At 42.1% G+C, this 25,524-nt stretch overlaps 2 protein-coding genes across 7 annotated transcripts in view; one reads left to right on the top strand and one right to left on the bottom strand.

The window, feature by feature from the left end:
* Nucleotides 1–3,457, top strand: part of CC2D1B (coiled-coil and C2 domain containing 1B) — a 35,303-nt gene extending 31,846 nt beyond the window's left edge. For both annotated transcript variants that reach the window (XM_074876050.1, XM_074876051.1), the window contains 2 exons: nt 460–590; nt 2,278–3,457. In XM_074876050.1, coding sequence (XP_074732151.1) covers nt 460–579 — 120 coding nt within the window. In that variant the 3' untranslated portion in view covers nt 580–590; nt 2,278–3,457. The remainder of the gene's footprint in view (nt 1–459; nt 591–2,277) is intronic.
* The window catches only part of ZFYVE9 (zinc finger FYVE-type containing 9), a 62,512-nt gene continuing 40,378 nt past the window's right edge, over nt 3,391–25,524 (bottom strand). For all 5 annotated transcript variants that reach the window (XM_074876047.1, XM_074876048.1, XM_074876049.1 and 2 more), the window contains 9 exons: nt 18,474–18,698; nt 15,962–16,044; nt 15,112–15,216; nt 12,243–12,393; nt 10,686–10,766; nt 9,197–9,359; nt 7,936–8,041; nt 6,781–6,957; nt 3,391–5,926 (listed from right to left, as the gene is read on the bottom strand). In XM_074876047.1, the coding sequence (XP_074732148.1) occupies nt 5,765–5,926; nt 6,781–6,957; nt 7,936–8,041; nt 9,197–9,359; nt 10,686–10,766; nt 12,243–12,393; nt 15,112–15,216; nt 15,962–16,044; nt 18,474–18,698 (1,253 nt within the window). In that variant the 3' untranslated portion in view covers nt 3,391–5,764. The remainder of the gene's footprint in view (nt 5,927–6,780; nt 6,958–7,935; nt 8,042–9,196; nt 9,360–10,685; nt 10,767–12,242; nt 12,394–15,111; nt 15,217–15,961; nt 16,045–18,473; nt 18,699–25,524) is intronic.

The raw sequence follows: 25,524 nt of genomic DNA on the forward strand, positions 1-25,524 counted from the left end.
AACACAAAGGGAAAAGGAGTATTTGCTTTGCATAAGTGTGTTTGTGTACAGGTGGTAGTCTTGTACTGGATGAGTTTGATAAACAATGGGCTGTTCTTTGTTTTATCATCTCTTGAAGCTTGTCTTAGCTGTGACCATTCTGGTACTGGGAACCTCCTGGGGACTCTCTTCTGCAAATTTTTCTCTTCTGCAAGTTTTATGTATAGTTTTCTTTGTCAGGACCAGAAATTCAGGCGATTCCTAAAAACACTTGTGTTGGTAGCTGACAGATGAAAGGGTTAAGCGAAGGCTGACAGGGTGGGTAGAGAGCTGCTATAAGATCCAGCAGGAGATCACTGCAGGTGATCTCTGTTATCCTTTAGTCATCGGGAAATAAAGTCACTGGGTGCCTGAGGCACTATAGTTTGACATTATTGTTCCTGTGTGCACTAACTGCTCTTCTTTTTGTGGTTCTTCCAGATTTTTGATGGTAGAAAGCCCACTGGAGGGAAACTGGAGGTAAAAGTGAGACTCAGGGAGCCCCTCAGTGGTCAAGATCTTCAAACAATTACAGAAAATTGGCTGGTCCTTGAACATTAGTTCTATCTGAGGTATGAATACTGTGTCTAAAGATGGTCTGGCCACAACTTGACAGGGCTACAGATAAACTCTGCTTGAATAATGTCTTTTGTTGACATTGACCTGATTACACAGCACTGGCTTTGATCCCATTCATCTTTATATTTGTAGTGGGGAGTTGACATAATTTCAGAAATGAGGTTACAGGAGCTCTGATTGGTTTGTATTAGTTTCATGATCACTTAAAATACAGGGAGAGCTTGTAGCATCACCTTTATTTAGAGTAATATTTAGAAAATAAGATCGATGAGTCCTTTCTAGGAGGTGGGGGTGCTTTCTGTGCATCCTTGTTGTTAGCAAAAAACCTTTCAGAGTTAGCAAGGACCCTTCTTCCGCTACCAGAAGCTAGAGAAGGGCATTTGTTTGTCCCTGCTTGACTTCATCTGAAAGGGAAACTGTTGGCAGTAGGCTTTCTCCTGGATACCTGAGACTTCTGGGCAGGGCGGAAGGGTACAGTTGAATACAGGCTCCCTGAAGGACTGTGCCTGCTGCCCGCTGTGCTCCTCCCCAGCACAGAAGAGGAGCTGTGTGCTGCCAGAGGGGCTGTGTGTCAGAAAGATGAAAAAGAGGTAGGCTTCCTCTCCCTGCCAGCCTCCATGGAGACTGCTTGGTTTTGGAGCTTGTCTTCCTTTCTAATATTCTGCTTTTTAGGTATCACAAATTTTCCCTTCTTAAAAAAAACCAAATAAATACCAAAAATTCTGGTGTCTTTTTTAAAAGTGTTTTTCTACATAAAGTTACTGAAAGACAAGTACCAGAAGTCCCTCTGCCCGTAGAATCTCCAGTTCAGCCTACTTTTATGTATGCGTCTGATGTTTGAAAGAAATTCCCATTAGCTGGACACGATCACTGATACCCTGGAACTTAGGTCCTTGCTTCTCCCACAGCTTCTGCTCATAAAACCTCAGAGCAGACACCAACTTGCCAGGGACAGTCACTTCCCTGCTGGCTCGGTGCAGATTGCCTGCACCACAGGGCATTGCTGGCCGGGCTGTGACTGTGTTGATCCCTTCTGAGCAGGTATTTCCCATCCTGGGGTGGCATGTAGAGCCTCCTCTTGGCCCAGGACATGGCACAGAACAAACTTCACCTTTCCTCATGGAAAACAGATGATATATAAGTACAAAGTTTCTAACAAGTAATCCCTCTTCCTTTGCTTGAGCTCCCCAGGTCTCTGTGCTCCCTCTTCCTTAGCACAGTGGTTTGCTTTGCATTTATAACTGGCAGTTAAGCTGATGCTCATCAGCTTCACAGTGACATCACTTGTTTGCCACACCTTTGCTTCCAAATTGTGTTAGATTTTACAGCTTGAGAGGGCTTGTTTCAGTACAGGGTCTGAATTTGTAGCAGCAAAGGGACTATTTGTCTAACAGTGAGTTCTTCCTCGCGGCCCAGGAGGTCAGTACGCTGCCCGTGAGCTTCGCAGTTGGGCTGTGAGGGACACATCCGATGGCTGTATCTGACTTGGGCCTTGGGCTGTGACTGGACACCTGAGTGTTTTCAATCACTAGAGCTTAATAATTTTGCTCCATTGATTTTTCTAGTTGACCATCCAGAAAATTTATGTCAGTATTTTACATATAATGTGACCTTGAATTGTGAACATGTGTTAAGTGCTGCATCAGGTAATTTTGTTGTTGTCTGTTTGTTTTTCCCCAGCTCCATTGGAATGCTGAAAGATGTGGGATGAACGTATGTAGAAAGCTGCTGCTAGCTGCAAGCACCAAAGATGTTAAATGAATGCACTACTGAACCTAATGTCTATTTTGATAACAGCCATAGTGCTTATTAATAACTCTAAGGCAGATGTAAGGCTCTGGAAACTTGCTGCTGCAGGTGATTGTTACTAGTCTACACAAAATAGACAGAATTGCCTTAATGTGGGACTACTAATGTAGCACCAGGATGAATGTTACATTAACTATGCATAGCGGTGTGTGAAAAGTTTAGCCCCTTAAAAATTCCCTGAGGCACTGCAAAAACTTTTCAGTCAAGTCACAGGTAAGACCTTTACTAGAATTCATTTCTTCAAGTGTGTGAGCAGCCAGCGTGGTACAGTGAACAGTCTGCTACTGCTTTTTCTGTTCGCTCTTATCAAGGCCTGTTTGGGGTGGGCTCTTTTTTTTTTTTTTTTTTTAAGTAAAACAGAGGAGAGAGAACTCAGGCAGCAATCTAGCAGCGGTGTGTCCCTCCTCTACGCAGGCCACTGCAGCAAAGTTTAGTGGGATGTTGCCTTTCGGAAGAAAAGAATGCAAGACTTAGCAGCAGGTGTTTACAGATCTGCATTTTTGTTCTGGCTACCAGCTGTCTGCCATGCTTGCTGCACTGCTTGTTCAGTGCAGCCCGGGTACTGTGCCTTCATCCTTTTTCTTTTTATTTCCTTAAATTTAAAAAAGGAGGAAAAAAAAAATGTATGCTAGAGTCTGCTGCTTCCCAAATGTTCCTTGTATTTTTACAAAAATAGGCTTTTACAGTTCTTCCAGGTGATGGGGAAAACAGCCACTCTTTGTCATGTAGAAAATGGGATGAGGACTGTTTTCAGGAATGCTTTTGATCAGCAGCGTACGAAAAATGGTACCAAATATGTTTGTGTTTTTAAATCTCTGTGAGCTAAGGGAAACGACTGATCTCAAAGGAGAGGATGTGCTGGCACGGGGGAGTCGGAGGCTCCTGCACCAGCTGCTTCGGGAGGGCAAGGGTGTAGACAGGAAAGTCCAGACAAGTAAGGCAGCGCTGCCTCTGTCTTCCTGAGCAGATGAAGACAATACAGTGTTTAGTTTTTAATTTCAATAAATTTAATATACAAAACTACATGTTGAAAATAAAAATATAATATGCAGTTTTTTGCAGTGTTAACTAACTGAATTTTAAAAGTACAATTTTTTTCTAAAACAAGTACTCATTTCTTAACAACATGGTAATTAAGGTCATTTAAAAGGCTATGGTTGAAGCAAACATGTCAGTCACCAGTTGATAGTGTTTTGCACAAACATAATCCGAACCTAAAAGACTTTTGGGGCAAAGGAAGAGAAGATAAAAGATTTTTCACCTCTTTTACTGCATCATTAAGCATAACAATGCAACTAAAGTAACTGGAAAGCTGCTGCTGTGGCAAAGCTGGAGTGCAGGCTCTAGAAGGAGGATTATTACTTGGTTTATGGGACGCTCTTCCAGATACTGCATCGTGCCTACACCGGGTAGTGCTGCGCTGTGTCCCAAGGGGTGCAAAAACAGCCTGCAGAGGGGGTCTGAAAGTAACCTTAGTCCTGCTCCGCTGCACAAAGACGTAGGAGGGCCAGTGAGTGTGTAACAGCTTAAGGTTTGTCCAGCGTGAAACATTAAGTAAAGCCGCATTCAGCCAGAGGTAAGGTTTCACTTACCCCGGTAAGTGCAGTAGTGAGCTACCTCTTATGGGCCAGCTTTTATTTCTGGAGCTGGACCCCAGTTCTCTGGCCTGCCTTCTCCAAGGCTTGGGTGGTGACAGCTGGAATTTGCAATATTGGATTTGTCAGACTTTGCTTTTTTTTTTTTTTAAAAAAGCAGTAGCCATTTATTCACAAATGCACTCTGTACAGAGACTGTGCTGTCTTTACATAAAATACATTGCTACGTGTACAGTTACCTTTTCCTTTGCCCAGCTAATGCTGTGTATTTGTTTAAAAAATATGGCATCGGTCTCACAGCAGCCTTGCACTTCCCTTTATATTTGAAAGGACGCCTGTTCCTCACCTACAGCAAAGCCAAAATAATCCCCACTGTGTCCACCAGACCTGACTGCGGGGAGGGAGGATAGCCTGAGATACTGTGTTCACCATCCAGCAGCCCCTCTCTTCCCAAATCAATTTTCTGTATTTTCAGTATTCTCAATTTTCTGGGGAGGAGAAACCTTTGGCGGCCCCCCCCCCCCCCCCCCACTTCTGCCACCTCCCAGGAGCTGCTTTGCATGGCCACAGCTAAACACACCAACCCCCTGCCCCTGCCTGCAGCTCTGGCAGCTGGGTAGCAGCTTTCCAGGGAGACTGTAACAAGGTGGAAGCACGTTTCCTCGGGCTGATTCTCAGCGCCAGCTTCACGCTGCTGTGGCAGATGTGAGCGGCTGCTTTCCTTACTAACGCCCTCTCAGGTGAGACCAGGAGCACTGGGCCAAGTGCAGTGTTCAGAGCTGACCAGAAAGCCTTTTTCAGCAGAACATGCAAAAACAGCCACTCGATACTTTTATCACAGGTAAGCTTTGACATGGTGCTGCTAATATGAAGTGCGAGCTGTCAGGTATTACATGACACTAGCGTTACACTACAGCATACAGCAAGGAGGAGACTTAAAGCTGCCCTGGGTGTTACTTTTCTTTAAAGCAGGACCTACTGGGGAAGAGGAATGAGATATAACTGCACTTTAGGGCTAACAGTTCCTCTGCTTCATACAGATTTGTAAACAAAGTACAGAATAGCAGAGTTGTTCTAGGAGATTATAGAAATCTGCCGAGGTGACGGGTTTTTATAGTAGATAGAGGAGAAAAGTAAACTAGCCTATTACACACACAAAACTGCAGTCTACATAATACCGCTTTCAGAGAGATGCCTGCCCTTCTGCTCCCTTGGACGCATATACAAATGTAGTAGTTATGGCTAGGTAATCTTCCCGTATCTCTCAAGGGCTACTCCAAATGTATTTCAACCAATAATCTGGTCAAAATAATGTAAACGTTACTTTTTAATGTCTACAGAATAACCACAAACGGCATTATGATGAGGTCAGAATGGAGGTCTTGATTGTTGTTTCTTACATGTCCATCTACAAACAGTACAAGATTGGAGTTTCACTTTTTATTTACGCCCCAGTGATCTTTGCACCCGTTTGAGCATTTAGAGTACATGACTGTAAGTCTTTAAACATGAGCATTTTTCTAAACAGTAACAGAAGTGTATTAGCTGCAAGGATAGCATAGCCATGTTGTAGTATAGAAGCTGCCCTGATCCTCTGGTTGTTGACAATGCATAGAAGATTTAGAATTATGGAACAACTGTCCCTCCCTCCTCCCCCCCCTCCCCCAATAGTGTTAACAAAAGCTTAATTTTCCAGTTTTAAAGTGCAAATGAGTCAGATACAACTGCTGCTGGAACAGGTCTGAACAGAAAATGAAGTCCTCTTATGAGATGTTTTCCAGAATATAAAAGATGAGCTCCATTATGACTGGCCCCTCACTCAACTGACAGGCCCCCCCATGAATCACTGGAACTAAGGCACTGTCCAGGTCATTCATGTATTGAGAGGGCAGGGGCTGTCCATTACTCCCAGCTTGATAACCAACCTAAAAAATACAAAGTAAGAGTGGGTTTTACAGAGAGCAGGACACAGGGCTGTGATTCAGTGGGCAGTAGGGGAGGTGCTGTGCAGGAGGACGAGCTGTGTGAGGTGCCGCGGCCTCTGCCCGGGGAAGTCGGGCACTTGAACAGGACGGAACAGGCACTCAGGCAGCTTTTCCACTTGTTTTTGTTCTTCTCTATGTTCCCAGTGGCCGCCTAGACAAAAGTAGCCTCTTTTTTTCTACTGCTTTGTCAAAGCAGATCGTTCAGAGCAGCAGGAACCGCACCCTGCATTATCAGATTAAGTCATGCAGTATGTAAAAGCCAGTTGATCCTAAGAACACGTCCGCTCCGAGGCAAGGCCAGCTGTCCTGCCCGCAGCCCCTTCTCTGCCTGGAGCTTCTGCTGTAGAGCACCCTCGAGGGGACCTTCCATCTGTTTCTCTGCCTCACGCAGCGTGAGCTTTTAAGAACAGCCATGCTTGTGAACACTGTTTTATGCTGGCCCAAGAATACATTTAATACGCTCCTGTCTTTAACTGGGGGTGAAAAGGCCAATTTAGGGTCTCCCCGGCGCACGTGGCAGGGCTGCAGCTCACAGCTCTCTGACTACAGGGCAGGTGCTGCTGGTGGCACAGGGGGGCCGAGCCTGGCAGTGGCTGAGGCTCAGCACCAGCCTTCCAGCTCCAACAGATGGCCCAAAGCGCCAAACAACAGTCGGCACTGCTAGAGAACATCTGATACTGGTACTTCATCAACCAAAAGAATGGGTGAAGTGGGGCATTCCCATTTTGGGGAACAAATGAACGAACAAGGGAACAACCCCCTGGTTAAACAGAAACAAATTATTTAAGACTTACTTGATCTGAGTCAAGTGTAACACGCAGACCTAGCTTAGTCATTCCATCTTCTTTCAACAGTTTAAGATGAGGACAGAGGGCTAAACAGAAAGCCTTTGCCACGTTTTCAGTCAATCTGCTGTGATCGGCTGGGTCACTCAGACCATTATGTTGCTCATCATTTTCCAGGAAAAACACCTGAAAGAAAGAGTTAAGACATGACATTTGGCTTTTCTAGAAAATAAGATGCTGTTTAAACGTTTTACAAATGAAGAGCTGCTCAGGGAAGACCAGCAAAAGACCCTGAAGACAAGCCACCTTGGGGAGGGGGGGGGGGGGAAGAAAATTTAAAAAGCCTTCAAAAGAAAGATTTAAATAGTCCTGTTCTCAAAAACTTTCAGTTTTGGTCAAAAGCCTCATCATGGAAATTCACTATGTAGTGCACATAGTTTTTAATAAAAACCTCTTTTTAAACAGATGTTACTTTCAGAAAATTCACATTTATAGTAGGAGCCATCCCGGCCTGAAGATTTGTACTACTGTTGTTACTGAACTCGTCTCTGTTGAGCCCAGCTGACCTGGGAAAAAAAGGATACTGAGGTGGCAAGCTGCAGCGTGAGTAACTTGGTTCCTCCTGGGCAGGTTACATGAAACACTTCAAGAAATATTTCAACATTCACCTTTGTGTGCTGGCAGAGCCCCAGGTAGCATCAGCTATGCAAGCAGTTTCTGCAAGTGATTTATGTCACAGCATTTCCCTTTTAACTTGCAACATTTTAGAGAAGGTGGCTCAAAATAACATCTTTTTAAAATAATTATTAAGATTTGTCTCCATTTAAAAAGGTAGTTTTTAACACAAATGCAGATGAAACCTTGGGTAACACAGTAAACAAGTATTTTTCTAGTTCCCCCCCCCCCCCAATATGTGAGAAGGTGGGGGGGCGGTGTAGCCTGACAGCAGCCTGAGCTGCCCATCAGTGACAGGACATTTGATTCTGCACGACGCCGTACTGAATCTTTCCTTGCAGGTAGGAACGACAGTACAGGTTTGTTCTGGAGAATTTGCTGCTTTAATTTTGGCGAGTAGGGAGAGCAGGTGGAAAGAAGAGTAGGCGGTAGCTGCAATCCCAACATGCCAAGCGCTGGTTTATGTGCAGCTCAACTTGACTGACTCACCTCTGTCCACCGGATGACCTTTCCGTTTGCCTTGTACTCTGAGCCATGAAATATCTTCACGCTTGTTATAGACTCCATTGATTTGCCATCAATAGGGCTTACAACACTGTGAAATGGAGGGAAAAGGGTAAGTTCCGACTTAGCAGAAGACAGGAGTTGAGCAGAGACCATGCCAAAAGAGAACTATGTGGGATCAAAGAGCAGCTCCTCTGCTACACCTGAATCCTTCAACTGCCTCGCTGCAGGTTTTTTCATAATTGAGCATTCTGCAATTTGAACTGCGACTACACAGCAACTTACCACCTCGGCTTAATGGGGCACAGACCAAAATTAGCCCCGGAAGGAAACCCAAAGGCTTCTCTCAGAGTGCCAAAACCAGTGCTCTTGAATGCAACTGCTAATTGTGATGATGGTGCTGTGCCTGGAGCTTCATAGTGAGCAGCCTTTCTGGAATGGGCTCCTGCGGGACTGAGCAGGAGGGACAGGTGGAGAGGCAACACGCTCCCTGCCGTCCCGTGCAGCTCCTACCCCGACACCCACCCCGGCGATACGCACAAACCAGGTGCAGGAAGGACCTTCCTGAAGGTGTTCAGCAAAGCTTCACACCAGAGCTGAGAGCTCATAAGGTGCTAACACAGCCATGAGGCGTTTCATACAGATTTGATTTTTATTCATTTGTAACCTCAGTGTAGGCCAGCAATACCTGAAACACAGCCCAGAATTTAATTACAGAACCTAAGACTGAGCCAGAGCCTGAAACTACAGAGTGAGCCTTCTTTCTAGATGCTGAGTCCTTAAACATTGTACCCATCACAACAGCACTTTACTGCCATAAATACTTAAGCTGCCATATACACCTTTCTTTTGGCTTAACTATCAAGAGTCCAGATACACTGTTGATGCTCAGCAATTTTATTTCCAGCACTACTTAATGCAAACCAAGCACCAAGAGAGCAAAGTGACCACAATATGCAGGGTTCAGCACTGAGTGTTGGAGACAAATTAGTGGTTTCCAATAACTGGGTATTAGCAATGGCAAGAAATCCATAGCATTGACAGCTTTCTAAATTGATGCCCCAAAGCTCTGGTATCTCAGTTCCACGTTCATTACATTTAATTGCATCTTATCACTCAAAATAGAGGCACAGACTTCTCATTCCTATTGATAAAGACTCATGCACCTTAGAAGATCGATTAAAATTTTTAACAAATACAATCAAACTGTCATCATTCAATGTCAAGTGATTGCTCCTCTACTTACCCCTTACTAAAATTTTTATCATCTTCTACCCACTGAATATGAACGTGTTCCTGAGGATCTTCAGCATCTACTTTGCCACAAGTGATGGTGAAGTCTTTCATCTCTCTCAAGGCCTGCCTCAAAGAGTCCATGTTCTCAGCAGTTATCTGGACCATTACTCCATCTAGGGAACCAAGAAATCCTCATAAGCCAAGATAAGCCACACTGAACAGAGCCTATATAAAAAAAAAGAAATAAACATCCTTCCTCTTTTGCAACAGAAAGGTTAAACATCTATTTTAAGAGTCACGGGCAGCAATGCTACATAACACCATTCCTGAACTCTCAGATTCCTAAAACATAGCACTGAGGAGTGCTGACTAGGGAAAACACAAGGATAACGTCCATCGACCAGGTAAAGTCCTCTATAGCAACAGCCACATTAGTTTGCCTCAAAACATGACACCTGCTCTAGGCAACCCTCAGAAACGCCATGTGACCCCCCTCCATTCAGCCATCCCCTCTGCTGGCACTGGAAGCAGCACTCCAGTGCTGACAGTTTTTGAGAAGTCAGTGCCTGCCTGACAGCAGCAAAAGACAGAATTTGGACTGGAGCAGGCTAAATTGCTGCCGAAATGACTTAGCAATGGTACACTTCCCCAACAGACTCCTTGCCTGAATCTACCCGTACCCCTGCCTTGCACAAAACAACCAGTTTAGACACAGAAAATGGTATGATGCCCTACATACACTGACTTACAGCGAGATGGCTGCCTGTCAGCCCTGGGTGACCGCTCACCCACAGACTGCACTCTCATACAGCTTCAAGCTCTCAAGCCGGCGCAGTGGAAGGAGTTCCTGCTCGTCAGTGGAGCTGTGCTAACTGCACGCACGGCTTTCCTGCGTGCCTCGCTCACAAACTGGCAGGAGCACACTTAAAACATGACTGTCTGCACCGTCACATCTGCGGTGAGGTTAGACTACAAAGTTCCGTAGCTCAGCTAACAAGCAGTAACGGCTTTCAATCCAGTGTACACGGCAAAAGAAGAACAAACCAAATCAAAGAGGTACCAGCTCAACTATCTCGACTTGTCATGTTCTCATCTGCCCACATACAAGCACAAAAACAAGGCACATTCATAATCTTGCATAATGCAGAGCTACTTGGGAACAGAGTAAGTTTAGCAGGGCTTCCTCTCCTGGTCGGTGGATTACACATTCCATATTTCTTAGGCTCACAACTTCCTCACTCCTCAACCCAAACCAGTACACTGGTCCCAGGCTCACAAGCCAGGTATTTCATATCTTACCATCATTTTCTTGTGTCCCTGTTCTACAGCATCTGGACAAGCTCCTCCTCATTAAAGCAAAGAGGGTGGGTTTTTTTTGCTAAAAAGTAGGATAAAGCTGAAGCAGCAGCATGATTCAAATGCCCAGGGCATAGCAGCAGAGCCCTAATAACTAGAGAGCTGAGCTGTGTTAAGAGGGAAGCAATCAGTTCAGTTCTTACCTTCTACTATACTGGATTTGGCAAGGTAGCCTGAAGAGGATTTTAAAGCTCCACTGAACACAAAGAAGCTGGCACCAGTCACTGCAACAACAACGAGGAATGATTTAGAGAGGCTTCATCAAAACAAGAATATACAAGAATCAGGTATCACAGCTCTGTCATCCGGAGAGGTGATTAAACTAAATCAGGACAAGTGCTGCTTAGAATTATGGTGACTTTTATGCACATCACAGGCTTGCATATGGAAGGGCAAATCACCCAGTTATTTTCTAAACTGGACAGCAGTTTTTGTCAACCTTAATAAATGTTCATATTTCATCACTCTCCCTCTCCCCACACACACCTCTAAGTTTCAGGACTACTAATTTAGGGTAACCAAGTACATAATTAACTTCTAAATGTTCCCACACAGCTGGCAAAGACTGTGAGCGAGCTGTTTATGGATCACACTGTAACACCAACCCACAGGCAAGGCCACAGCTCAAAGCCACCTGATTTAAAGTAAAATTCTCCTAAATTACCACTAAGCATCATGAAATTCCTGCTGGAAATCCCTCTTCTTGTCCCATACGTAAAATGAACAGAGGTCAGGTAAGGCAATCAGCCCTGAGTGACATCCCATGCCAGTATACTCACTGGAGTGACTGGGGATACTTGCAAAACATAAAAGTTGGCCTCTCTCTTGCTTGATCTCATTTGGAGATAGTATAAATGTCTTTGCCAGAAACTGCCCCCAAAACCACAACATTTAAATTGTCAGCACACAGCTGCTGCAGCCTTTCAGCCTACTCTAACAAAAATAAAGCCTGGAAATTAGATGGTCTCATCGAGGTGAACACAAGGAGTTTCTTGAAGATGCGTTAGTAAAATGCTGCTGTTGTTGGTTATTTCTATTTACCTTTCTCTGACGCTAAACCTAATCTTCCTCCTTTCACATAGATTAGGTCAAGCACAGGCAACCACAACCTCACCTGCAGTCTCCAATAAAGCCAAAGACCGCTCTCATTACTAATGTAGAGATGTTGCCTGAGCTGGTTACAGCACTGCGACCTCTGGAGCGCCGCAGCACTGCCTGAGCAGTATTGTGCAAGCAGTATTACCCTATTTACAAGGCAGCAAGCTGTTATGTGCTTTATTTTATGACTGTGTGATCTATGAAGTTGCTAGAACACCTCTCAGACAAATTCTGAACAGCACATTGACCTAGAGAAGCGTGATGTGGACTGTACACAGGAGGCAAACTGCACAGCGTGCTGCTCCCTGACATCTGAGATCATGGATTCTGCAAGGGGAATAAAACACCAAGGGGGCAAAGGGCAGATAGAGCAACGTGTTACTACTCCTTGTGTTGCATGTCTAACTCACAAAGCTGCCCATTCAGTAGCACCAGCAGCCAGAATTATTTGCTCTGAATGTCTAACAGAAACTCAGCAAAATGCAGACAAACCCAGTTCTGACTGATTCACAAAGCCACCTGCTGGAATGGTAACACAAACAGCAAAGAAGTCACACAGAGCGCCGGGAGGGAACGGCCTCCTCGTGAACCCCCGTTCTCACCCTTCCTCGGCTGATTATGGATGCTGATGGCCTGCGTCTGGTAATTCCCGTCATCATTCTGAACACACACCAGATGCGAGTCTGCCTTCTCATTGAAGCACGCTCCCCCTGCTAGAACATGCTCGTTGGATTTGTTCATGGCTTTCATCATCTGCAAACAAAAAGGTTTACCACTTCTACGCTGTTCGTCAAGCACTACCATAAATAGGGGGTTCTTGGAACAGTTTAATTGGACAGAGCAAGCTTCTCAACAGCGTTCATATTCTCATGTCAGATTTTAGCACTCGGAGCCATAAACTGCTTTTGAAAAGAGGGTTCAGATCAGGTCTAGGTGCTTTAAAGTGCCACCTTTTATGTAATTAGGAGAAATGGAGTAAGGGATAGCTGAGCTATATAGGTTGCAAAAGCTATTATTTCCAGATGTTTTAAAAAAATAAACTCACAGGAAAAAACATTAGAAAAACATTGGTAGGAAATATCTGACTTGTTTACACAATTACAGTTGCTTATGACATAAATCATAAATGCTGCCTCCACAGTTCAGTGCTAGACTGGCACTCAGACTTGTAGCATTTAATCCCAGTTCTGCCATGACCAGACACCAAAGTTTTAGTGTCTCTGTGCTTCACCTGCATGAACTGGTGAAATTGGGATCAATGTTCTCAATCTGAAGACTTTTTTAAAAGATCTGAATCACAGACATCCAGAAACAATTTTAATTCTCTATGAAGGAGGCCTCCAAAAAGCATCCGAAAACATTTGTGATATATCTGCACTTCAGTTTTGCTGATTATCATCTAACATACACCCAGTTACATGTCTTGACAAAACATTCTTGTAAATTATATAACTTCTTTCCTTTTCTCCTCTCTTCCTCTTCATGGAAGCTCAGACTATGAGATTTTTGATCCAAAAGAAAACCGAGGGAGTCATCTATCTCTGGAATTTGTTTCAAAACCAAAAATTATATGTTTGCTTAAAAGAAAAAAAGGCAAATTAAATTACACACACACTCCCCAGTGAAAACCCTGATGAGAAGGAACATGCTGAATTATTTGACATCTCTTAACAGCACTCATACTCCCATCCTCTGCTTCCTGTAGCTGATAAGCATGCACGCTACACACAACACATTTGTCTCTCTCAGTCTAACGTAAAACCTTAATTATAGCGTCAGGAACATTAGCTGATGCTCACTAATGACAAATGTGCACAGGTGTAATGTTTGGGGAGGAAACTTAATTAAGATTTTGCATCAGACAGCAGCGTATTTCATTATCTAGTTTATCATGCCATGCTCCAGAAACGAGATTTTAGCTCAAGAGAAGCCATCTTTATGGAGCCCAGTAGTTGCCTTTAGCATAACAAGAAACAACTAGACATGGCAACTGTGCTTTGTAACAAGGCAACTGATTAAAAAAATGACAGTCACCTTTGCTGAGGGACTAAACAGGCAACTAAGTATCACTGTAAGCTGTAGCAAATTTAAATAATTTTTGAAATAAAAATATGTATTTAATGAAAAAACTATATGTTAATGTTTAATTTGTTAATTACCATCTGAATTCTCCACGTTTAATCCAGGCATGAGATTTAAAATTAGTTTTTCACTTTCTAGACAGTTTGAGTGACACTCTTTTCTAATTAAATAGTGCCTTACATGGGGGAAAAAAAGTAAAGGTCTTCTGGTTTAATTCATCTTAATTCAAACTAAACTCAGATGAAAAATTTTCTAGTAATTCAACCTTTCAACTGGATTGTAAGCAATAATGTTAAATAAGTAACACTTCCTTCATTTAAAAAAGCTGAATCTTTGCCTCACACTGGAAAGAGAACCCAAGCACGATGCAGACATTTTGCTAAGCTGCACAACACAGGAATTTCCTCACAGTCCAGCTTAGTGCCGTGTCCGACACAAATCCAAAGCTAACACACCTGCCAACACCAGGCCCAGCTAACACTTACTAAACTGCATCTTATGTGCCAATCCGTATTCAATTCATGCAAACTTCACTGACCTTTTCCATTTTCTTACAACTGCATCAAGAATTAATACACTTTTTAACAGACCCTTTATCTTCTTGCTTCATCAGTTTCATCTTTTTCAACTCTCACATAAGAACGCTTTTTCCTTTTTTTCAATTTATTTCTTTATTCTCGCTGTTGTTTTAATCAAATGCTTCTTGCAAGGAAATTCTCTCTTGAGATAAAGCTGTATTCTGCTCTGATATTACAAGAACTTTTACAAATACCATTTTCCCCAGGAGCTTTGCTCTCACCCCAGCTGCTGATTGGTTTCAAAATATCAAACTACCCCTCCTCTTCAGACAGAACATGAAATCAATCGCCTTCTCCCCTGCTCTCTTTCATTATTGTTCAAATACATTCTCACACAGCTTTCTCAACAGCACTAAATCCTAAAGACACTGACTTTCTCAGTATAAAGTACAAAATTTAAATGTTGAGAGAAATTTTACATAAACAGCAATCCAACAAATACTAATAAATGCTTTGAGTATGCACACACAACATAGACGAGAAGAGCTAATACACTTTTTCCTCCTAGTTTACCTCAGGTGTAAATTTTGTCGACTTTCTTGCTCAAATGAAACCAGTATTACATTTTCTATGTAAACAGTTATAAAACCTGAAGAAAAGGAGTTTGAGAGTTTAATTAATCCTGAATTTAATTGCATTCTTCTTGTGGAGCCACCCTCACTCACTTTCAAAAGATGTGTTCATCATGCATTTATCATTTGCTTTTGAGGCAGTTTTCCCTAGTGGTAGTGAATAAAATAAAATTCCTTTAGATTCCAGGTCCTCCAACCACAAAGAAACTGTACACAAATGTATTTCTTATAAGCATTACCTCATTGTATCTGTTGCTAGGAATTTTGATGCTGGTTTTTCTAACTTCCATATCAACCACTAAACCTTGGACCACAGGCAGTGTGTACTGGTAATTTCTGAAGTCCTGGTAATTAAAACAAGTTTTTAAAAGTTAGGCATGATGACCATCATTAACACTGTAGCTTTCATGACTATCCTAGTGACTACTAGTTAGCCCATTAAAATAATTGTAATCACTGACTGAAAGGCAGGAAGGGATGGAGACATCACAGCTTGTAACCTTTGTAATCAAAATACACAAATGAAAAAACATCATCATGACTGTTAGTCATTTCACCGATTTTCTTACATCAAAATTAATATTCTCCAGCCTTAAATGTCATCACTGTACGTAAGAAAATCTGCTCTCTGTGTTCTGTTACATTACTGGATAGAGTTATTAGTTTTTCTAGCAGTGAGATTAAGTCATGCATTGAAGAGAATTTTCTATATTGAAAATATTACCAAAGTAGGAAGAGCTAATAACTTCGCTTCAGTTGAAGCGCTGTATAATCAGAGAGCTGCACACTGTGATGACCCAGCACTTCTGAGGAAGGAATCCGAGCAACTAGTGCACTCGTTTCAAGATCCAAACATCCTCAGGTGGCCAGGTTTTGGATGTTGATTTGGATACCTTGTTACAATTCACTGTGTTGTTGAAAGCTAACATCCAGTATCAGTAACAGGAGGTAAATCCACTCAAAAGCCCACTATTTCCTCTTGTCATCTTTTAAGTCTGCCAGCTACTACTCTGTGCAACAGGAGTACAGTTCTCCCCACACTGATCTATTCACACCGACAGAACGTACAAACTCAGTCCCAGCACTTACTGCAAGAAGGTTCATAATCGTGTGTCCAGTCTCTCCAAACAAAGGCTTACGAAATCTGACACTAAAAAGTGGGCATGGATAAACTAGGACAAAATAAAACAGAAAAGGTCAGATTGAAATTTACATGCTGAGATTCTGCAAAAACAGACTCAAATACAATCTGCTCAGTTGAATATGGTAAGCAGCGGCAATAAAAAAAAAAGACTGGAAAGAAGACTAGAGTTTAAAAAGCAAAAGGGAAGAAGTGTTTAACATTATAATGCATCTTACACATGTGTGTACATCATGGCTCCTTGCCCACTGTGCTAGAAACAGTAAGAGGAATTACGTGGAATGCTTAGAAGTGCCACACTGCAAGACTGAACCTAGCAATCTGGACTCTGACTGCAAAGATGACCTTTCGAAATGCTTTTCTCAGGCTACTTCGTGGAAATGGCTTCTTCCTTTTTTATGACCATACTGCTGCTTGCCACTATAGCATCATAAACCTTTAGCTTCTGTGGGTGACATGTGTGACATTCAAGTCATAACACAGATTATTTCATTTTCTCTTTTCATGATTTCATAAGAACAGGGCAAATTCTCTACAGGAGTATGTAAAAAACAATTAAAAGGACATTTACGGTATGTCAGCAATGCAAAGTATCTGCATTCCTTGGCTGACTTAGCCGTACTTGTAAAACATCTATGATGCAATTGAAACTGTAGTGTATGGATCTGGCTGCATTACATTATGTTGCAGCAGAAGCCATAGCAGTGCTTGAAACATGACTCATGCAGTAATACGTAATGCCAAGGTTTTCTAAATGCATGTTTGAAGGAAGGTTCCTAAACTATCCTCAGGCAAACAGCCTGATTTCCCAAAATGACACACATCTTCAAAGTTCCCAGTGTAGTCAGAAGGGGCTGCAAAATGCTCAGCAGGTTTGAATAACATCATCAGGATTTCCTGATAGAAATAAGCTCCAGCTTCTGCACACTGATGCGGTATCTGGAAAGCATCACAGCTCCTACACACGCTGACCAACTCATGCAGCGTCCTCAGGCACCGAGAAGTGCTGAATTTTCCCGTGTCTGCCACCCTGGCTGCATACAGCAGCTCAGCTACGCCCCAGATGCACTGAATTTCCCTAGCTTGAGCTGTATGGTTGCTCTGCAGATGCTCAGCGGACATTTTCTGGACATCTAGCAACCCAGAGTGACGCCTGCATCTGATCTGCTGCACGTCCAGCAGAATGGGACAAATGGCTGAAATCTGACAATTCCACCAGAAAAGAGGATGTATCCAAGGAAACCTGGGACACAAATGTAGCCCCTTTCGAGAGGGGACTGAGGAAGTGACCTGCAGTCACAACTGTCACAGCACAAGTGAATATGCCTAAATCCAAACCACAGCTATACAAGTGATTCAAACCCCAGCTTCCCAACAGACTCACAGCAGGTACTTCTGTTTGTGAATATCAAAACATTTGTTTCTGTGCTCTCATCCAAAATATGAGCATCTTTGTTTTTCTAAATGTTGATGGGAATAAATATACTACTTAAAAACCTCATGGACACACACAAAAACTTACACATCTTTAACACTAATGTTTCTCTGGACAAGTTTAACATGCAGTCCTCATCCTCAGAAAGCAAATTTTGAAGATTTTATTTTTCCTCTCCAGTAATGCAGGTATTTGATGAAAAATTCCCAATGTTCCCTAAACATCACAAGTTAAATTTACAAATCCCTATAAGGCACATTCCAGAACTTACTTTGTTAAAAAGTTTTGAAAAAAATTAACACCAGACCATTTTAATAGTAATTCAGATTTACCAGTTTGCCAATTAGAACAGCAGATGAGCAAGACAGCAGATTTTTGGCCCATCATGGTGGACAGACTTCCAATAATAATCTCTTTGCTTCAGCAATGGCAAGTGTCTTTTTCAAAATATTTTATCCTAACTTTATGCTAACTGCATGCTAACTGCTAAGATTTTGTTCAGCTGAAACACTCTCTCCAGCTTATTTGTTACTAGTTGCCACAGAATTTTTGTGACAAATTGGCACGTCAGTTGCCCCTGCACACATATTGTTATTCTCTGGAAAATGAGTGTGGTTTTAAAAACTTAAAAGCAAATGCTCTTTCGTTTCAGCATGGAAAAGAGCTTCACATCTCAAAGGCTCTCCCTTGTCCTAACTACACCAGCTAAATCAGGCTTGTTCTGCACATAACTCTATTTTGGGTCACTAAGTGAACTACAAACAGCTGCTCAGAACTAGATTTGTCTCCACAAAAATCTCCCTGATAACTAGTACAGTTGTAAAAAGGCTGTAGGTCGTATCACAACCTCAGTACTGCTGTGCTGTTAGCTGGATGCAATGTGGGTATAAAACATAATTTTTACTTGCCTGTTTAAGCTTGTGTGGCTTTGACAGGTAACAATTTAGGGCTGGGTGTGTGTGCTCTAGACCGGAATATATTCTCCTGCAGAAATAATTGCAGCTAAAAGAATGAATGTTACTTACGTCTGTATTCAGCTCCAAGTCTCAACATCAGCCTAATGGGGAACACTTTAGCCCAGGGAGTCTCCCATTTTTGAATGAGGATGCCAAACAAGTACGGTGGGGTTGGGAGTACCAGGTCTTGCAAGGACTGATATGTAGCCGCAACATACAAGAACCCTCCATGTTCTTTGCTTCCAAGGAAGCTCTGGCTGAAAAAGGAGTGTCCCAGGTTGCCAACAACGTTACCTATGAAGAAAAATGCTCATTACTTCAGCAGATTGAAAGCTTTATGAAGAATTTAAAGAGTTTTTCAGAAGGGAAAAAAATCCATATTAAACTCACTTTGTTTCCTGAAGAGCTAATGTCTATTAATCACACAAGAAACAATGATTTGCTGCACACAGGGGCTCAGGTTCCCTCGTGTGCACAAGTGTGTAATCTGTTACGGAGTAACTGCTGTAGACCAGAGCCACCAAAGCCATGGGTATCTCCGGTTGATCCGCCTTTGGTGATACATGTACTCAGTGACTATCACCAGTAAGAAGTCAGTTCTGTAGAAACACACACACATATCTGCATTTCTGTGCCTGACTGAGCCATGCCTGCAAGGGTTACCAGGACAGCACGTTCAACCACAGATGTGCCAACTCTTGTGGGGAGCAGGGAGGGAGTCTAGCCTCAATCATTTCTGTGGTCTGCCTGTTTCACAGAGATCTGCCTGTTTCAAGTAGTAGAGGCAGTGTAATGGAGGGGATGATGCATCTCGGGGATAGCCAAGGAAGAGGAAGGATAACTCAGGCCAGTACTGCTGCTAAGGAAGTAGTACCTGCAACCTCCCCCTAGCACTACAAAAGGACCTAAAGAAAGCCTGGTTTTAGTGTCTTCCAGATACTTGAAGGGTTTCCACTGCAGAAGCTGCTGTTGACAGAACTTTTAGATCCAACTGCGATTAAAGGAGAGAGGTGCACCTAGTCGAACAATTAGGCCCACTGGTTGTCCTTCCATTTAGGCAAACCACAGGGGTGCCTGCTCAGACACATATTGAAGATCTGGGTCATTTTAAGAATTGCACAAAACAGTGTTTATTTAATTAGTATACTTAATATAAAACGCAACTCAGAGACACACAGGGGAGAAGTATCACTAATTTTTACTCACATTTTTACTCTTTGATGCTCTTAATTTCCAAAAATGTTTACACTGGAATGGCTGAATGAATCTGAATGTTGATTAGATTATTATAGCATCTAACGCAGCATTTAACATTGAAGTAAGGAACCATAGTGTGATTCCTTTTATCAAATGACAACAGCATGCAAATAATGTACAGAACAGCGGACCACAATTCTCCATAGGAAGATGTGAATATTAATAGTGATGATTTGCTCTCAAAGAAAAACACAAGTAATTTCAGAGACCGTGGTGTGGTTGATCACACCACTCATGAGGAATTGCATGGGTTTGAGATACTTATGCAGACCTCCTGGGCTTCTGCAGTAATCCCAGGCCTTCCCACCTGCAGACAGAGAGACTGCTAAGTAGGAGCTTCTGCTCTTCTCCACCACCTCATAATGGAGTGTTTGTATTTGAACCCAAGGCAGTGATGTGCATGTTGGAGCCATGTATATCAACTGGACAGTAACTGGAGGGTTTCTCCCTTTTACACACAAGAGACACATACAGACGCACAAACACTAGGTTTTAAGTAAGTAAAAACATGAGTCATGGAAGTGCAACTTGATCTTCAAGTAAAGTCTTTTCTATTTTTATACTGCAAAAGAGCCTAAAAATCATACACAAGCATTTACAGATGCAAGAAAATAAATACAGTAGGTACAGTTTTGGCCAGCAAAGGAAAGGTTAACCAATGAGTCTTTTCAAGTCTGTCTTTTACACTGAACCCCTATGAAAGTCCCAAGTCATAGCCACTCACCACGAAGCCAGTGCGAGCATGAGAATAATAAGCTATTCCTACCCTCACTCTGGAGACATGCCCATGCTACATTACATCCCTCCAGACCACCACGGCACAATCACCACCAAGTATTGCTTCCTTCACATGACCCTGGGACCTCCAGTTTTAAATACAGTTACTGGCAGGTCTGTAAACAAAAGGCTCCTTTTATACTCCAACTAAGTTCAGGAGTTTCCTTGCTATTCAAATTTGTGGGCACTTTAGCGGAATTTTTTTTTCTGTATCCACAAGGTGCTGCACAAACTAAGTTCTCAAGTTCTCCGTTAAAAGGTGACAGGCTTTGGCAGCCCAGGCGCCCCACGGCAGGGTGCAGCTCACTCGCAGCTTGCCACTATCCTGCCAAGCTGATTTGTAATTTTACAGACACACACAAGCCAGAACTGACACCATCAACCCAGATCAAATTCCAGAACTCTTATAGCGGCTACAATTTCTGTAATGCCCAGCTGAGCACACTCGATGAAAACTAGCTACTCGTCAAACTGAAGGACTAATATGATTAATAGAGCCACATCAAATGTTGTCAACTGCTCAAAATCATTGATCCTGCCCACGTGCAAATGCATTTCTCTGCCAGCCAGTGCTGTGACACTATTGCCTGCTCAGTGAATACACTGCTAATGCACAAACTCAGGCATCTTGCTAGTGAGCTCAAACCAGTGTATCAATTGGTGTTCAAGAAGATGATTTTCTCTTATCTAAAATAGCTGCTGGAACCTTTCTATCTCAACTCCACTCATTTGCTTTTGCAGTTCCCACCTACCCTCACTAATCTCCTCTTCTTCATGTATACTTCCTTTTTCCCTTCCCATCTGTTCTTACCCAAATAGAAACTACAGGCCTGATATTAAAATTACTTGGTGAGCTTCTTGGTTCCAACGTGACCATAATAATTCTTTCTAACCTTAAAATGTACGAAGCTCATGAACTGCTAAACTGAATTGAATTCTGCACCCTTTTCTGAAGTATTTTCTGTGTGAAAGAGGCTAGGCAAAGTGAAGCTGTACAATACTGTACAGTTCTGAGACGTGTGGTACTGCCCACTGGGATGACAAAGCAATCCACTTGTGACTGATGCCAAGTGCTGCAGCAGAAGGGGACGACTACTTATTTTTTCCGTTTCAGGAGATGGAGCTTCAAGGCTCACACACTTGGGATGTCTTAACAGGAATTTTTTCAGCCAACAGAAACATGAAAAAAAATCTTCAGAGTGGAATCTGCAACTCAGCTGTTTAGCACTTTGCTACCATGAGCCACAGCATTATAAATTACTCCTTTTGACACAAGCAGCTCGCACAGTGCAAGCTCCACTAGGTTACCACTATTAAGAGGACAAACTATTGGGATTAGGTAGTTGTGCTGCAATTCATTAATTGTAAGAGCATGCAAGAGCCTGCCATGTGGAGAGCATAGGAAGAATCAAGCAAGTGTCTTCCTAGCCACCTCTCTAGTGCCCTTTTCAATCAGCAAACCCAAATCAAAAAGCCTCTTTGGGCTTGCCCCACAAACATTTCTGCACTGACCAGGGACTGTCAGCCTTTCCTGCCACGTCTTTCCAAGTCAAGGCCCCACTGATAAGTTGCTATTACCAACCTGACATGGTCAAATTCAACCCACTGCACTGTTACACATTTTAAGCATAGAACTGTGTTGCAAAAGCTCATAGAGAAAGCGTAGCTGTCAGAAAAACCTTCCAAAAAAACTATCCTTCTCAAAAGCATGGACTTTAATTTACAAAATATCACAACTTCCTTTCTAAAGAGGTAATCTCAGAATGAACAGAGAGGTGCCTTTCCTTATACTAAGTTCCAGCACCTGACATCAGACAATTGACATTATTTAGGAAGTGCCATAAGTGTGCATGATGCATCTAAAGCAGCTCTGCAGGAGGTCAGTACTTACTCTCTTCTCAATTAGGCTGGGTTACCCTTGACTTTAAATCCTAAGCAGCTCTATAAAGTCCTTTAAAAAAAACATGCTTTTATCCACTGATGTGACCTTCTCTTCAGTCATGATCCATGCTGGTTTGAATTCTTCACTTAGGTGTCTTCCTCTGATGAACAATGTACTTTGCATATCAGTTTGGCAATCCCTTCTGGACTCAAAGCAATTTATACAAGAAATGGTAAAGAACAAAAGATTCCTGCATTTGTTTATTGTCCTCAATATGTGGTGAAGTCAGTTAGGTGCTTTCACCAAAAACAGTGAAGTTAAATTCCTAATATATGCTTCATGACTTTTGGTTAATCTCAGACCAAAAAACTGGTATTAGCATCCAGTCTCAGGGAAGGCAGACATATGTGGCTTGGGGAAGTTAGCTGCATCTGACTGGCCTCATTCCACTGTCAGCAGTAAGAACCAAGAACTGCCAAGTACCAAACCATACCAGGATCCCGAAAACCCAAGCATCCCGCTTCTGTAGCAAGAGATGCAAAGCAATATTCACCTGGGAAAAATCTTGCCAGATGGATTTTCTTCAAGAGCAAATGACCACATACTCTTTGGAAAACCAATACAAACCTAGTCACCACTGCACCAAGAGCCACAAAGAGACACAGAAAAAACAAGACCGTGAATGCAACTTGATGGCACATCTGTAGCAGATGCCAATGTTGAGAAAAACATACGAAATTCCACATTCAAAGTTCTGACCATACTCAGCATCTTTTTATTGAAACACATCAGCAAGTAATTTGGAAAGAACTTATTCATATTGGCAAGGGACGTAATACTTCACTTACTATCACTGTGAGTAGCAGCTACCAGCATCCAAAACTTCCTCAGACTAGTCCATGGCAGTCTTCCAAACAATCACTCTCACACCTTATACGATGTTTGATTTTGTATCCATCTTTCCACATTACAGTTGCAGGCATGTATTATTCAGTTAACTCCAGAACATCTACATGGGCTTCTTTACAGATCTACTCCATATTAGCTACCACCTCATTTAATTAAAACCAGGCTGGGTAAAAAATACACAGAACTGTGGGTGGGATAGATCCACCCTCACCCAGAATATCCCCAAAACCAGGGCAATCACAAAGCCATTTCAAGTAGTTGCCAGATTTGCATTTTCACTACAAAAGTAACAGTAGCATTTATTGTATTCCACCACAGAGTTGATGCACTAGGGCATATCTGGCAGCTCTATATTAACACATCCAACTGCTTCAAAGTACCCATTTAGACAGACAGAAGTTCTCATTTTTCCATTCACTAGACCTCCTGCCAAGCTTATAGCCAACAGACAAGGATAACCATGGGATTACTATTACAACAGTACAACTACTAAAACCACAACAGAAATCATTAGCTTTCAATTTCAAAACAAGAAAAGCAACACAGCAGGGAGCTTGATGGCAGAGGGGCCAGAGGAAGAATAAAGCGATGGAAACTGAACAGTAATTAATACTTGCCTTAATTAACAACTTTAGAATTTATTATAACTTACATGCATACAACCTATAGTGAAAAATGCCATTTTTCCTTCAAAATCCCTCCATTGTTTTACGATTATAAAGCCCTAACATCAGACCATAGCTTGAGGTTGAGGACTTCCCGTAACAAAACTAATGAAGGCTCAAGGCGGTGCTGCACCAGACTGACACCTTATCCATGCTGAAACAGGAGATGAATCTGAAGGATAAACTGCAAAATGGTGAGCATACAGACTAAACGCTCCTGCCTGCAGGTCTGAGGCCTGGGCTCCGCTGCCACTCCTTGCACATGCTAGAACCATACTCTGCAAATGGCTGACAGCAGCACCTAGCACAGGGGACTCAGCCTCAAGAAACAAATTATCCTCTGAGGAAAGCAGAAACATCTGGGAAGAGGCACGAGTACATACAAGTTTGTGCTTCTAGGTTTCAAACGAGCAAGAAGGGCTAGTAAATAAATGTGACTCATGAAAAAATAAGTCACTATAGATAGGGGCTTTAATTAAATAAACAAAAGGGGAATGCTGTATTTTTCAGCTGAAAACAAAAACAAGAAACCCAAAATCACTCCAAAACAAAATCAACATGACTAAAAGTAATTTTTGTTTCTGTTCCAATAAAAAATACTGTGTTTTTTTATTTTATGATTGTTTTTAAGAAAGTATTTACTAAAGGAGATAAATAAAAAACTTCCACAGAATTTATTTTTGTTTCCTGATGGCAAAATAAATTTAAACCAATATATTATATAATGAAAAATGAAACTGTGAGGCAGGGTTTTAAATAGTCTTTAACTTCTAACGGGAATTCTCATTTACTCTAAATGTCTATCATCTAATTGCCAGGAGATGTGCAGTACCTCTGAAATGAATAACTCTGGAAGCGTGGCTCCATCTACGACAGCATGCAAACTGCTAACCACTTCCAAGGGATTACAACCACCAAACTGAAACCCCTACAGCATCATATCCTGTCTCTCTGGCTGAATAACGTTTAAAACAGCCAGAGTTGCACATATGCTAATATATACTTCTCCCTCCCAAACACGCATGACTTGGAAAGAAAAAAGGATGGTTACTGAGAGAGTGCATTACAAAACGCTATGGGAATTTATCAAGGTGCTATGTTCTACAAAAAATTCCGTGCGGTTTGGTGTTATATAGCAACTCAACGTGTCTATCTACTTCTATTACATGTCTGAAATACAAGACAGAGCAAATCTTACCAAAAGAACATTACACAGTGGAATTCTTAAACAGTGAAATTTGGTTTCTGATTAAGAATTGTACAGTAGTAAACAGCTCTTTGCACCAGTGCAATTGTAGGATATCAAATTACTACCACTAGAGCACTAAAAAAAGAATTCCAGATACATTATGTAGGAGTTATAAATTATGTATTTCTGTAGTGTAATTATACAAACTTCACTGCAATATATACACCAAGCTGGATTTATATCTGTAATATACACATATATATACACACACACACACATGCTGTTTTTCATATCTATCTCCCCCTGAATAACATCATAATTAGAAAATAAAGCATTGCAAATGAAGTGAGGATTGGAAAGATATTTGTTTCCAGTGTACTTGAGATCCATTATGACATGTGATAATAGTACATTCTGAACCTGGCAACCTTTCTGGACAAG

The sequence above is a fragment of the Strix uralensis genome, chromosome 8, assembly GCF_047716275.1.
Source record: "Strix uralensis isolate ZFMK-TIS-50842 chromosome 8, bStrUra1, whole genome shotgun sequence".
Classification (NCBI taxonomy): Eukaryota; Metazoa; Chordata; class Aves; order Strigiformes; family Strigidae; genus Strix; species Strix uralensis.